General features: G+C 38.0%; 1 protein-coding gene across 2 annotated transcripts in view; it reads right to left on the bottom strand.

The window, feature by feature from the left end:
- Positions 1-13732, bottom strand: part of mtmr11 (myotubularin related protein 11) — a 117563-nt gene that overhangs the window by 60805 nt on the left and 43026 nt on the right. For both annotated transcript variants that reach the window (XM_039751295.1, XM_039751304.1), the window contains exon 2: positions 11001-11070. In XM_039751295.1, coding sequence (XP_039607229.1) covers positions 11001-11070 — 70 coding nt within the window. The remainder of the gene's footprint in view (positions 1-11000; positions 11071-13732) is intronic.

The following is a 13732-nucleotide window of genomic DNA, read 5'->3' as shown; positions in this document are numbered from 1 at the left end:
ATAAAAAGTGCAGCTACAAATTTCTTTCACTATCTTCAAATCAGGAACTTTTTACCTTCCAGATTTTCCTATCTCATCCTCGGACATGACTACATAATTTAACATTTTTGTTTGGAAATATATCAAAAGCATACATGAGAAAAAACAATTGTTAGTTAAAAGCATAATAAATAAGCTTAAATTTTAAATTAGTTCATAAAATTGTTCTACAGACAGAAAAGTTAGCAGTCCAATGTCTCAATAAACAGTCTTACTTTTAAGGAAAGCATTACCTTCTTTTAAATTTACAACTACTACCACATATTTGATAAATCCTCTTATTCAAGGTGACTTCAATATTAACATATGTTGCAACTGCTTATGGATATGTTTTATAGTTGGAGCGCATGCAGTTTTAGTGCCTTGTTCGGCATCACACAATGAGCCACAGGGAGTGATTGGGCCTGCAGGCTTCAGGTTTAAAGTCCAATGGCTTTTCCATTACACAAAACTACTTGCTCCCAGGTGATGCATTCTGGAAAGAAAACACAGTTAGAAAAATCTGTGGAGGCTAGCTACACTGTTACAATTATTAGTATTCCTTTTGCTTTCCCCACCATCTGTACAATTTTTCAGTTTGCACATTATACAAGCATTTCAGAGCAAAATGCAATTTGATAAGTGCAAATACTTAATGCCTAGTTGAGATGATCATGTTGTTGCTATTACAGCAAAAGTGTTTCACTGTACAACTGTGCACTCAATTAACATGAAATTTTATTTCAGATTGTTACAGAAAACATTCTATAATAGGCAGGTCCAAACAATAATGATAATAATGGTAAATAATACTAATCACAGCTCTTTTAAATACTAATGCCTTTATTCTTGTATACCATGATTAATTTATATTGTCTTAAGTTGAATCATCCTTGCTTAAGCTCCTTGCAACGTTCTGTTTATTTTTATTATCTTCTAAATATTTGCTATTATTCTTAATTCAAAGTCGGTCATGAATTTTACACACAGTATTTACTTACTGTATTTGAATGCATATCTTCAATACAAATCATGCAAATTCTCGAGTGTTCTCTCAGAATTTTATTTGGTCAAAGACTCTTTGAATAATTATTTGTATTACTAAAGAATGGTGCATTGTTTAGGCAGTGTTTGTAGTTTATCTAATTTCAGATCACTGAAGGAGTACAGTGTGAGCTCAAATGAATAAATACATATTATAATAATTTTAAAAAGTACAAAGACACAGTATCAGACCAGATGGTTTTCAAGTTCAAAAACAGGAGTTGGAATATTTTGGCTGTGCTTTTGTAGGCAGGCTTCCTCCTAGGTCTCTAGGTTCCTCCTACATTATAAAATGTTGTCAGATAGAATCAATGACATTATTTTTTTTCGTTTATTTTAGTCTAATATCCAGGGTGTAATAAGTCCAGTGTGAATTCCTGCTTTGTTTCTGCAGTTTTTGGTCATATTGTTTATTCTGAATACGAACATGGAATGGTTAAATATGATATAGAAAATACAGCAAAAATCAATATGTTTCATTTTTTATTTTTATGCTTTTTATGAGTCTACATGTATGTATTATTATTATAGCAAACATACTGTGTTCTTGATTTCTGAAATTGCAAACAATGTGTTTTTCTCTTATATTTATATCTAAGCTATTATGACATCTACTTTAATGCTATAGAACTAAATTATGCGTTCACTAAGGAACAACACATGCTTGGATTATTACTCTTCTATTTTTTTTTCTGTTTACATTTTGAACTGTGTTTTCCATGTGCCTGTTACATCATTTTGGCACATTGTGTGACGCTATTAAAATGATGTCACTAACTGCTGACTGCTGTCATTTTGGGAACCGCAGATATTAAAACCACATGGTTTAATACAAATGTGTTTACACTTAGTACAATCACTGCCATACACTTTTAAGAAAATGTACTGTATATTAAGATTTCGCAGATTACCTTATCAGAATTATTATAAAAAGCTTTAAATAACATTTATAATCAGATTGCATTGATTGCTTATTTTGTAAAATATAAATGCTCTGTAATGCACTTCATTTAAATATGTTTGAAAATAAGAAAGCTTTTCCAACAATATCACATGGAAAGTATGTTTTTGTTTTCACAAGGATTAATCTGAAGAGGACTGTACTTTTAAAAAAAAATGTTTTTGTCTGGACCATTCTTTTTTTTTTTTTAATTTTTATTAATTTTATTACAATCCATACAAAGCAATCAAGATTTTACAAAAAGAAAAATTGAGTTAAGAACAGATCGATCCCCACCCCTGAGAGAGAGAGCAAGCCAAATAACATTAAATTTAAGGCTTGTAAACATACCTAATTTAAAAAAAAATCTCTGTGCTTTATGAATTTATTTTAAAATATTACTGATTAGATCCTGCCATGTTCTGAAAAAAGTCTGTACAGATCCTCTAACTGAGTATTTGATTTTTTCCAATTTCAAATAATATAACACATCGGTTTCCCACTGACTTAAAAGAGGAGAGTTTGGGTTCTTCCAGTTTATCAGAATAAGTCTGCGTGCCAACAGTGTAGTGAATGCAATCACAATTTGTTTGTCCTTCTCCACTTTAAGACCCTCTGGAAGAACCCCAAACACAGCTGTTAATGGGTTAGGAGGGATTGTGAGTCCAAGGCTGTCTGACAGGTAATTAAAAAATTTTTGTCCAAAATAATGTTAATTTGGTGCAGGCCCAGAACATGTGACCTGTTGAGGCTGGGACTTGGTTGCAACGTTCGCAGGTTGGATCATGCCCTGGAAACATGTTGGAGAGTTTCAGTTGAGACAGATGTGCTCGATATATAATTTTGAGTTGTATAATTGTATGCTTTGCGCATATGGAGCTTGAGTGAATTTTCTGCATTGCTACTTTCCACTCCTTTTCTGATATATTAATTGAGAGATCTTTTTCCCAGTGTACTCTTGGATCTTTGAAAGGGAGGGATTGTAAAAGGATTTTATATATTGTAGAGATGGAGTCTAACTCCTTGAAATTGAGCAATAATTTTTCCAGCATGGTTGAGGGTGCAAGATGAGGAAAATCTGGAAGGTTCTGTTTAACAAAGTTCCTGATTTGAAGATAGTGAAAGAAATGTGTAGCTGGAATGTTAAATTTGGAATGTAATTGTTCATAGGATGCAAAGACGTTGTCTATATAAAGATCTCTAAGCAAGTTAATTCCAAATTTTTTCCAGATATTAAAAACTGCATATGTTTGTGAAGGTTGAAAGAGGTGGTTCTCTTGCAGAGGTGCCACAGATAGAAGCTTCTCCGTCTTAAAATGCTTTCTACATTGGTTCCAAATTCTAAGTGAGTGGAGCACAATTGGGTTATTAGTGTATTGCCGATAACGTGTCTGGACCATTCTGACGATTTAACCTGTGATATCACATAAACAAGAGCAATATATTTCTGGGTGTTTCAGTGTTTATTACGTTTTATAGTTAATATCAACATCCTGCTCTTATGATAAAGAGGTACTGTATCTAGAAAGAATGTGCACAGTGTGCATTTTATGTCGGCTTTCTTAGGACACAACATAAGTGCAATTTATCGATAGAATTTACATATGTACTTTATTGTACAAATTACAATATCAATGATACTTTAACTCGCAATTGTTCATTTAGAATAATAGATTTAGAAAATATTTAGAACATATACAACAACTGGAACAATCTGCTTGTATGTTTCTTATTTTTTATCAGTTACAATGTGTCATTAAAATGGCCTAATATCATTTGTCTCATTCCATGTTTACATCAAACTGAAAGAACTGTGTACTCTTATTATGCACAGTATTTAACATATATTTAGAATTTATTGAAAAACTATAAAATATTTTTATGTACTTTGAAAAACAAACATTGCTGTATTTCAGTATAGTACAATGATAAAAATGTTCATTAATTTAAAATATATCGCAGTATATTGTAAGATATTGTAACATATACTTAGAGGTACAGCTTAAAGATCATAGCTGCTAACATTGCTGCTTCACAGGTCCAGTATGAATCAGATCCCATATCTGGCTGTCATGTGAAGTTTGCACATTTTCCCCTGTCTGCTCTTAATCCCGATTAGCATGTCAGATAGGCATTACTTTTCCGCAAGTCTGAATTTGTGATTTCTTATCACCCTGGTAATAAGAATGAAAAACCTAATGCAAATTCCTGATATTCCAGAAAACTGTAAAACTTTCACTGAACCTGATTTAATCTTGCCACCTAAAAAATTCTGGCTGCTACTATCCTCATTACCTGTGTTAAGCTAATCACTAAAATATCAGATTTGTTACCCTATGTGATGAAGTATGTAAGGGGCCCATGGTGGTGCAGGCTTGTTTAATAGTTGCACACTGTTGCAAAGCTGTGGGGCCCTGGAATATTTAATGAGGAAATCAAATAATTGCATTTGCACATGAAGGTGCGATTAGTTCAGCCAGTTTCTTCATTGATACTCCATAAGTTGTACTCAAGGCAATTGCACCAAGAGTATAAAAGGTGCTTGAGCAGGATAGACTGGAGAGATTGGGAAAATTGAAAAGGATCAGGAAAGAATCAAGAACAGAAAGGGAGAAAATCAAAGATGAGAATTTTGGATGGAAGAAAAAGTACAATCAGGTGAGCAAGCCAACAAGCCAGAGCAATGGACAGGATTCTTGACGGTCAGGGGATGTTGCAAGCCAGTTTGGTGGTTGACTACGTTTGCGGTATCTTAGCTCCTGCTGAGCATAAGCAGTAAGTAAGTAATGGGTAAGCAGTAGTAGAGAAATGAAAGAGAAGCAAAAGACTAAAGTGAGATAGATATACCTAATTTTATTCTTCTGGTTTTATTCCAGGCATTATTTATTGCAGAGTGACTTTACTCCCACCGATGAAACACTTGTATGTATGTGCGTATGTATGTATGTATGTATGTATGTATCTATGTATCTATCTATGTATAGTTAGTTCCATAAATATTTGGACAGAGACAACTTTTTTCTAATTTTGGTTCTGTACATTACCACAATGAATTTTAAATTAAACAACTCAGATGTAGTTGAAGTGCAGACTTTCAGCTTTAATTCAGTGGGCTGAACAAAAAGATTGCATAAAAATGTGAGGCAACTAAAGCATTTTTGTAACGCAATCCCTTCATTTCAGGGGCTCAAAAGTAATTGGACAATTGATTTAAAGGGTATTTCATGTGCAGGTGTGGGCAAGTCCGTTGTTATGTCATTATCAATTAAGCAGATAAAAGGCCTGGAGTTGATTTGAGGTGTGGTGCTTGCATGTGGAAGATTTTTCTGTAAACAGACAACATGCGGTCAAAGGAGCTCTCCATGCAGGTGAAAGAAGCCATCATTAAGCTGCAAAAACAGAAAAAACCCAACCGAGAAATTGCTACAATATTACGAGTGTCAAAATCTACAGTTTGGTACATCCTGGGAAAGAAAGCAAGCACTGGTGAACTCAGCAACGCGAAAAGACCTGAACGTCCATAGAAGACAACAGTGGTAGATGATCACAGAATCATTTCCATGGTGAAGAGAAACCCCTTCACAACAGCCAACCAAGTGAACAACACTCTCCAGGGGGTAGGCGTATCGATATTCAAGTCTACCATAAAGAGAAGACTGCATGAAAGTAAATACAGAGGGTGCACTGCAAGGTGCAAGCGACTCATAAACCTCAAGAATAGAAAGGCTAGATTGAACTTTGCTAAAGAACATCTAAAAAAGCCAGCACAATTCTGGAAAAACATTCTTTGGACAGATGAAACTAAGATCAACCTCTACCAGAATGATGGCAAGAAAAAAGTATGGAGAAGGCATGGAATTCCCTTAATGGCATCTGCAAAAGAAAAAATGGCCTTTAGCACCCCTAGTGGACATTGACAATACAAGGTCCTCCCATTTGGGCTGCACGGGGCCCCAGCGACATTTCAACGTCTGGTGGATAGAGTGCTGAAGCCCCACCAGTCCTATAGTGCCGCCTACCTGGATGACGTCGTCATCTATTCCGGCACCTGAGAGGAGCATCTATTGCAGGTCTCTGCTGTCCTCGCAACACTGGCTAAAGCCGGCCTCCGCATTAACCCCCGTAAATGTTTTTTTGGCTTAAAGGAGGCCAAATATTTAGGCTACCTTGTGGGACGAGGACAGGTGAGACCCCAATGTTCCAAAGTCAAAGACATCCTGGAATGGCCCCGTCCGAATACCAAGAGACAGGTGCAGGCTTTCTTGGGGTTTCTCCGAAAGGGCAGCACCCTTGACCAATTTAACAAAGAAGGGCGTTCCCCTACACGTGGTATGGAACGACAAGGCGGAACACGCATTCAGTGACCTAAAAAAGGCCCTAACGTCGGCACCTGTATTAAGGACCCCTGATTTTGGGCTTCCTTTTATCCTCCAGACCGACGCTTCGGACACAGGCCTGGGCACCATGTTGAGCCAAAGCGTCGATGGTGTCGAACACCCCGTGATGTACTTAAGCCGGAAACTGCTGGACCGAGAGACCGGGTATGCGGCAGTGGAGAGGGAACCCTTGGCCATTAAGTGGGCAGTAACCCATCTCCGTTACTACCTGTTGGGTCGCGAATTCACTGTAGTGACTGATCACGCTGCGCTTCAGTGGATGTCCCTGCACAAAGAGTCGAACCCGCTGGTCACCAGGTGGTTTCTGGACTTGCAACCCTATAAGTTCACGGTCACTTATCGTCGCGGCAACCTTCAGGCCAATGCCGATGCCCTCTCTCGCGTCCACGACCTCTCGGCTAGGTCCACCCTACCTGACGGTCTTGGGCTAAGGGGGGGGGGTCGTCACACACGCGCGAATAGGAGACTGCGGACGGACCTTAACACGCTTCGGAAGACGTTCGCCGGCAGGGACTGGCGGGGTACTAACCTTTCTCCTTTGCTTTCTTCCAGGAAAAAAGACGCTCCGCCACCATTAGCCTCATTCCCGCAGTACGTTACTTCCGCCCTTCCTCCGCCATCTTTCTTGACATCATCAGTCCCATCCTCTCTCACGGTTCCTTCCCAGCATTCCTCCACTTCCGGCTCCTCCCTTATAAAATGGCCACCGACGCATTGTATGGCGTCGCGCATATGAACTGTTTTGTTTATATTTTTTGACCAGATTTGCAGTGTGGATTTGTCTGCAATATACGGGGCCGGAAACCCCAAACCTTTATGTTGTCTCTTGTTAAGTCTTTTACAATATATATATATATATTGTGAACCTCACCCCGGACACAGACATGCAGACACGTTAATGTCACCCACAACCACACGTTTATTTTCCATTTCTTATACAGTCCAGCTCACCAACCCCCTAATACCCCTCAGTCCTGGCCAATCCAATGCCTTCTCATTCTTCTTCTTTCTGTTCTTCTTTTTTCTCTTTTTCTCTTTTCTTCTGACCACCTCCTGCCTCCTCCAGACGTTGCCACTCTTCCACCCGACTCTTGTCATCGACTGGATGGAGGCGGCCCCTTTAAATAAGCACCCGGATGTGCTCCAGGTGTGTTCCCGGCAATCTCCCACCAACACGCCCCAGTGTGGCAGAAGTGCTGGCTATCTCTCCAGAAGCACTCCGGGTGTCCCTACTTTCTCTTCCCCCCAGCACTTCCTGGTGTGGCGGAAGTGCTGAGGTCTAGGGTCTTCTAGGTATTGGGGTCTCCCTGGCAGTAACCCCGGGTCCCTACAGGGTCGAGCTTCCCAGCTCTTTACCCGAGGCCTCCAGGGCGGTCGCCCCCTGGAGGTCTGGAGGAGGAACCAGCCCTCCTCCTGTCTTCTCAGGCGTCCCAGCTGGGTACCACCTCCATCCAGCTGTGACACTGCCTCACCACCAGCGAAGACACGTCGGTCGGAGCACCACGACCCGCGAGGGTAATTCTTCCCCGAAGTGGGTCCTACTACGTATCCAGGGTTCAAGCCGGCACCCTGGAACGTACCACTTCGGCACCCCCTCCGAGGTTTTCTTGCGCTTTTGGAGTGAGCCGCTCGTACCTCCGTAGCCCCCATCAGAAGTGGAGCCGCCCCATCGCCAGCGAAGAATCCTTCAGCGAAGTGTCCCATCCTGTGAGGGCAGGTTCCCAATGAAGCAGGCCCTTCTGCTTGTCCAGGGTCCGGTCCTGAAACAGACGGACACAGGGGGGCAGAACCACTGCCTGGACACCCTTCCCTGGCATCCTTCTGCCGGGGAACAACGGAGGTGCACTAACCTTTCTCTTCTTGTTTCATCAGCCAGAATAAGGACTCACCGCCGTAACAAAGCCGGGAAAAAGGATAAAGCCACCATACTTCCGGGTTTCCTTCTACCCTCCAGTTCCGAAATGATGACGTCAATCTCCCAGACGGCATCACTGTTTACCCAGCATGGCACAATTTAATTTCCTGTCCCCCTGTAAATATGTTCCTCCATTCCGCTCATACAATGCCTTATGTTGACCCAGAGTTTTGTAGTGGAAATGTTACTCTAAAATTTAGAAATTTAGGAAAGAGGAGTTACAAATTGGGTACACTTGTCACCTAAGTTTGGACGACCTGGTATCAAACAAATCCAAGGACAGTTACAAAGATATTTTGGTAGGTAAATAAGTACCGGGATATTTGTGAATTAATATTAGCTTATGATATCTGTTGTAAAGCAAAAATCAGTCCAAGTATTGCCTGCTAGTTTACTACAGCAAATGGGAAGCCATCTATATGGATTTCATTATTGATCTTGGCAACAATGTACAACCATTTAAGTAACAGGTGATACGTTTTTGAAATGCACCTCTTTTCATGCTTTAAAAAAGCTTCCATCAGCTAGAACTAGCCAATATGTTTCTAAAAGATGTTTCTCAACTTCACAGACTTCCGTGACCTGTAATCTCAGATAGAGGTACATAATTTATTTCTGGTTTCTGGCATTTCTTTTGTAGATTTCACTTACTAGATCAAGTTAATCATAATTTAGAATATTTTTCTATGTATGGTTAATGCTTTTCAAAGCAACTGGACCAGTATGTTGCCACTGGCTGAATTTGTCTATAATGTTTTGTGCCAATATCTCCATAGTTTTCTAATTAGTATGATGACCATGGAAACCATGCTTCTGATGCCACACTGTGCAAACACATTTATGCTCACAACTCTGCTGTACTGTCATTAACTGGCAACACATTGAATGTTTTTGAAATTAACAAACATTCTACAGATAAATGAGTTTCTGAATACTTGCTTTATTCCTATTCCTCATGACTATGTACTGCTACTTTGAGATTTTTTACCTTTGATTTTTGGTTTTAAAACATATGTATGGGATATACAACTGTCTGTTGTATATAGCTTTCTAATGTAAATGTGAGGAGCAGTGGTTCCTGATGTTCATTCATAGACTAGAATAGTCAGTTTGCCATCCTCACAACATATGGAAAAAGGAACATAAGGTAGACCACTATACTAGCATGAGTGTGCGTAGACATGTTAACTGAAAAACTGTAATTTCATACTGGGAAATGATACAAACCAGAACACTAACCTAACAATATGTGTAAGCATGTAAACTGAAGAAGAAACATCCTTTTTTACATATGAAAGTAAGATCACAATACCACCCTATCTGTATGGGTAACACATTAGAACCAAACGAACACTCCACAAGAAACCCTGGATTAAAAAAAAAGCAACATTTAAAATGTCAGGTTCATCCAATCCAGTCCCAGATCTTCTGAAAATCAAATTCCAATCTATTTTTTTCAAACTCTGCTAGCAGCAAAAAAATTCAGTTCTTAAAATGGTAATGAGATTCATATATTCTACTGAGGAACATCACTTTGCAGGATAATTCAATAAACATTAAACAAATGAAATATTTGTTTAAGAATAAAAAACGTAAAAAATAGGGACAATCAATCATATCTTAATAAGTTAAATAAGTTAAATAGCAATAAAAGTGCACTTTGTTTCTTCCATGTTCAGAAGTTTTTAAGACTTATTAAACTGTGATAGATTGTTGTTTATTTGTGCCTGCCGCTCATTTCAGAGAGGTGTCAGTATAAACGCATGGTTCAGATGTAGGCTGCATGCAAATAAAGGCGCAATAATCAAAAACAGAACAGCATATACTATAAACCTAGCCAAAAGGAGATTTGTATTTCTAAACAATCTAGCTTCTGACATTAACTAAGAAGTAGCTTGTACAATCTTAATTTGCACAGGTTTTAGAAGAGGGGTTCTAAGATAATATAGTTAAGGGAAGTATAGTAACTTATATCTTTACAATAACCTACAAAAATGTTATTCACTATTTTAAACAAAAATAATAATACTAACTAAATACCAAAACAAAACATTATCCTTCAAAACAATACAGTTCCAAAACTGAAACAGGTTCATGTTTGGCATTAGTAAATGTTTCTGTAACAATGTTTAGTCTCAGTACTTACTATTTTCAAAATATTGCCATTTCACCCATGCATAACCGTATTTCTTTATTACATGAATTCCTTTTCAGCAGTTCCATGCTATTGCTAAAGTAGTTCAACATATTTCTGTACCTACGGATTCTGTGGTCCGGCTTTTCTTTTTAGTGGCAGTTATTTGGAGATTTTTTCCCAGTTATTTTCTTAAACCTTTTTTTATCTTATGCATACCTTCTGTATGTATTCATTATTTGTACAAGAAACTTGCTCAATAGTTTTGTTTACATGAATGGAGACTGGGAGGCACATGGAAGTTACAGGCTATATTTCACAAAGACCAATTCATAAATGAAAACCAAAGCATAAGAAAGAAATCCCTCAGAGGTGTCACTATAAACAAAGAGAAAATGTAAAAGAAAAAAAAGCTATCAGACTTGTCTGGTTTAGTTTTGTCATGATGAAAGAAACAATTACATCCTTCATACAAGTGACCTTTGAAAGAAACAGCAGATATCTGATTTAGAAACTGGAGCAGAAGGCCCATTGGCAAACAAGTGCACTGACCTGGTAGACACTGAAATCCATACAGCTCTTTGCTTTGTCCATTTCTATTGGTGGAGTTCATTCCTTTTTCCTATAAAAAGAGAAAGACAGTGAAAATTTCTCACAATTAAGCATATTTGTTTAAATAAAAAGTAGTAAAAGGTTCTAATTTATGAGCAAAGGAAGACATTTTTTGTTTTGCCTAAATCTTGAGCACTTGTAAGAAGCAAAAAAAGTCCAAGTTTTAAATTAGCACAAATATTCCTGAAAGCCAAGAATACTTTGATAACTACTAGAGGTACACCAGTTTAGGCTTTTATTGCTGATTTAATTATCATTTTGTTTTATAGAATACTTGCTAGTTCACCAGTTTAATGGTACACAACCATCTACATTTATCACACAGATGCTTTTAACCACTATTATAAAATTCAGCTTTCTTGCTAAACATTCAGTTGAACTGAAAGAGGCACCATTGTTCAAATCCAAGCTCTGAAAAATGTTCTCCTCATGTCTGCCAGAGCTTTTTCCAGGTTGTATGGTTTCCTTCCATATCCCAGTGATGTACTAATGACATTTATTCTAAACTGACATTTTTAGTACATATAGTTAAGACTTTTAAAAATTAGCCTTGTTCTATTGAAAATCTGTCAAGTTGGTAACTGATATAATGTTTAATTTCCTTGCTGATCGCTGACTATTATCCTATGCATCCAATCATTTTTGACTATTATTCTATGCATCTAATCATCAATTTTTCTGTTTGATTATATGAAAATATATGCAATTGTTCCCCGAATGTGTTTCCACCCTGCTTTTGGCAACTCACAGAAAGCTCTTATGACCAGAACAGACATTTCTTTTCTACTGAAAAAAACATGATTAAGGAATAAAAATAAAGCTCATGAAGCACATGACTTTTATTGGCAATAAACTATTGTACTACGCTGTACACTAAAAATGAAAACAACAATCTGGTTAAATGAACTTTTTACTCAAAAAGCCTACAAAATAATCCTGCATTTTTGGACTACGGTATTATCTTTTTGGCCTTTAATTCATTATTTTATTAATGCCTGTTCACTTTAAATATTTCAAAGTCTGTGAATATCAATCACTTACAGAGGATCTAGATACAATATACAGTAATTGTCAAAAAAATACTAGTCCATAAGTGGTTGATATAATTTTAAATGCTTTTAAGGGCAATGAATGCAGCACCAAACAGAAAAACAAATGCAAATGGAAAGATACATTTTAATGCTGAATGAATAGGGAGGTACAAAACTACTTGCATTCCCAGTTGTCACTTGACATCATTCTGTCACAGAAACAATAAACTGTGTTTACAAATGAATACAATGCCAGAGTTAAGAAAGCTCAGAGAATATCCATCTCTTGGAGCTTTTACAGAAAGAAATGCAGATCAGACTGACAACCATTCCTGACACAACAAAGCATACTGTTTTGACTGGGATAAAACTTACTTTTACTTGTGGCATTTGAAAATCACAGTGTAAAACCAACTTAAAACACAGCTTACAGACTACATACAACAAATAATTTATAAGAATGTAGCTCTCCTGATTTAAGCATTTTTTATTCACTACTTCATTTGCTTTTTTGTATTATTATATAATGTATGTAGATCTTGTGAATAACTTTGGGTAAGTTTGTTTGTTACATTCCCTTTCTAAACCCTTTATCTAGTAAATGGTGTTGGGGATTGGAAACACAAAGCAGATATCTTCTCTGGAAGAAATAATAGCCCATTGGTGGGAAAACGTGTGTACCATATTCATCTGTTATTACAATTTAAATATTGAATATAGATAAATATTTGTCAGTATTAATGTGATCACTGAGGTTAGGTTCTTCATATTTTTTTTCTTCCTCTCATCCCTTGTGATAACCAGATATTATTGTGGTTATCTCTTTTATGTTCTGATCTTCTTCTGATACCAAAAGAGTAAAACTGCCACAAATGAATTAATGGCCAGTGGCCACAAATGAATTAATACATGTACATTGTCACACATGTGCGAGTAGGAGGCAGCTAAAGGGCTTAAGTAATGGTAATGCCACATCCGACCAGGGGCGACGGGGTGCACTAACTGTCTTTCTCAGTTCCCTGCAGACCTTTCCTGAGAAAATCTGCCAGGTTCCAGCTCCTCCGAAAACATCACTTCCGGGACCGGGGCCTTTGATGATGTCACTTCCGGGTCTGGGGCCTTAGATGACGTCACTTCCTATACGGGCCTTTAAAGCCGCCATCTTACCACCAAGGAATCAGTTCTGTTTTGGACTCAGTCTTGTGAACAACTCTGTTATTTTCAAAAGCCTTTTGCAGCCAGGGATATTATATGGGTGGCTGCCCCAAACCTTTTCATGATGTCTCGTCTGTGTTTATATCACAACATGTACAAGAGAAGCTCTTCAATGCAGAAGCTGAAAGACCCAATGGTGGCCTCCGCAAGGAACAGAAGTTCAAACAGGTAGAAAAAAGAGGGCTGACAAAGCACTGGAGTGACAGAATGTAGGCTAAGACAGAAGGCTTTGCTGGGTACAGTAGGAATAGGATGAGCTGGCCTAGGGATTCACCAAATGACACAAGATAGGAGGTGGCTGGTACAGGAAAAGGTGTGAGCTTGGTGGAAGAAGAAAGAATGAGCAGGATGGTGGGACTGAGACAACAAGGAAGACAGACAAGGTGGGAGAATGTTCTGCAGTGAAAGATTTCTTAGTCTAACATC

The sequence above is a fragment of the Polypterus senegalus genome, chromosome 1, assembly GCF_016835505.1.
Source record: "Polypterus senegalus isolate Bchr_013 chromosome 1, ASM1683550v1, whole genome shotgun sequence".
NCBI lineage: Eukaryota > Metazoa > Chordata > Cladistia > Polypteriformes > Polypteridae > Polypterus > Polypterus senegalus.
Note: the sequence above shows the minus strand (reverse complement) of the source record. Positions and strands in the feature narration are given on the sequence as shown.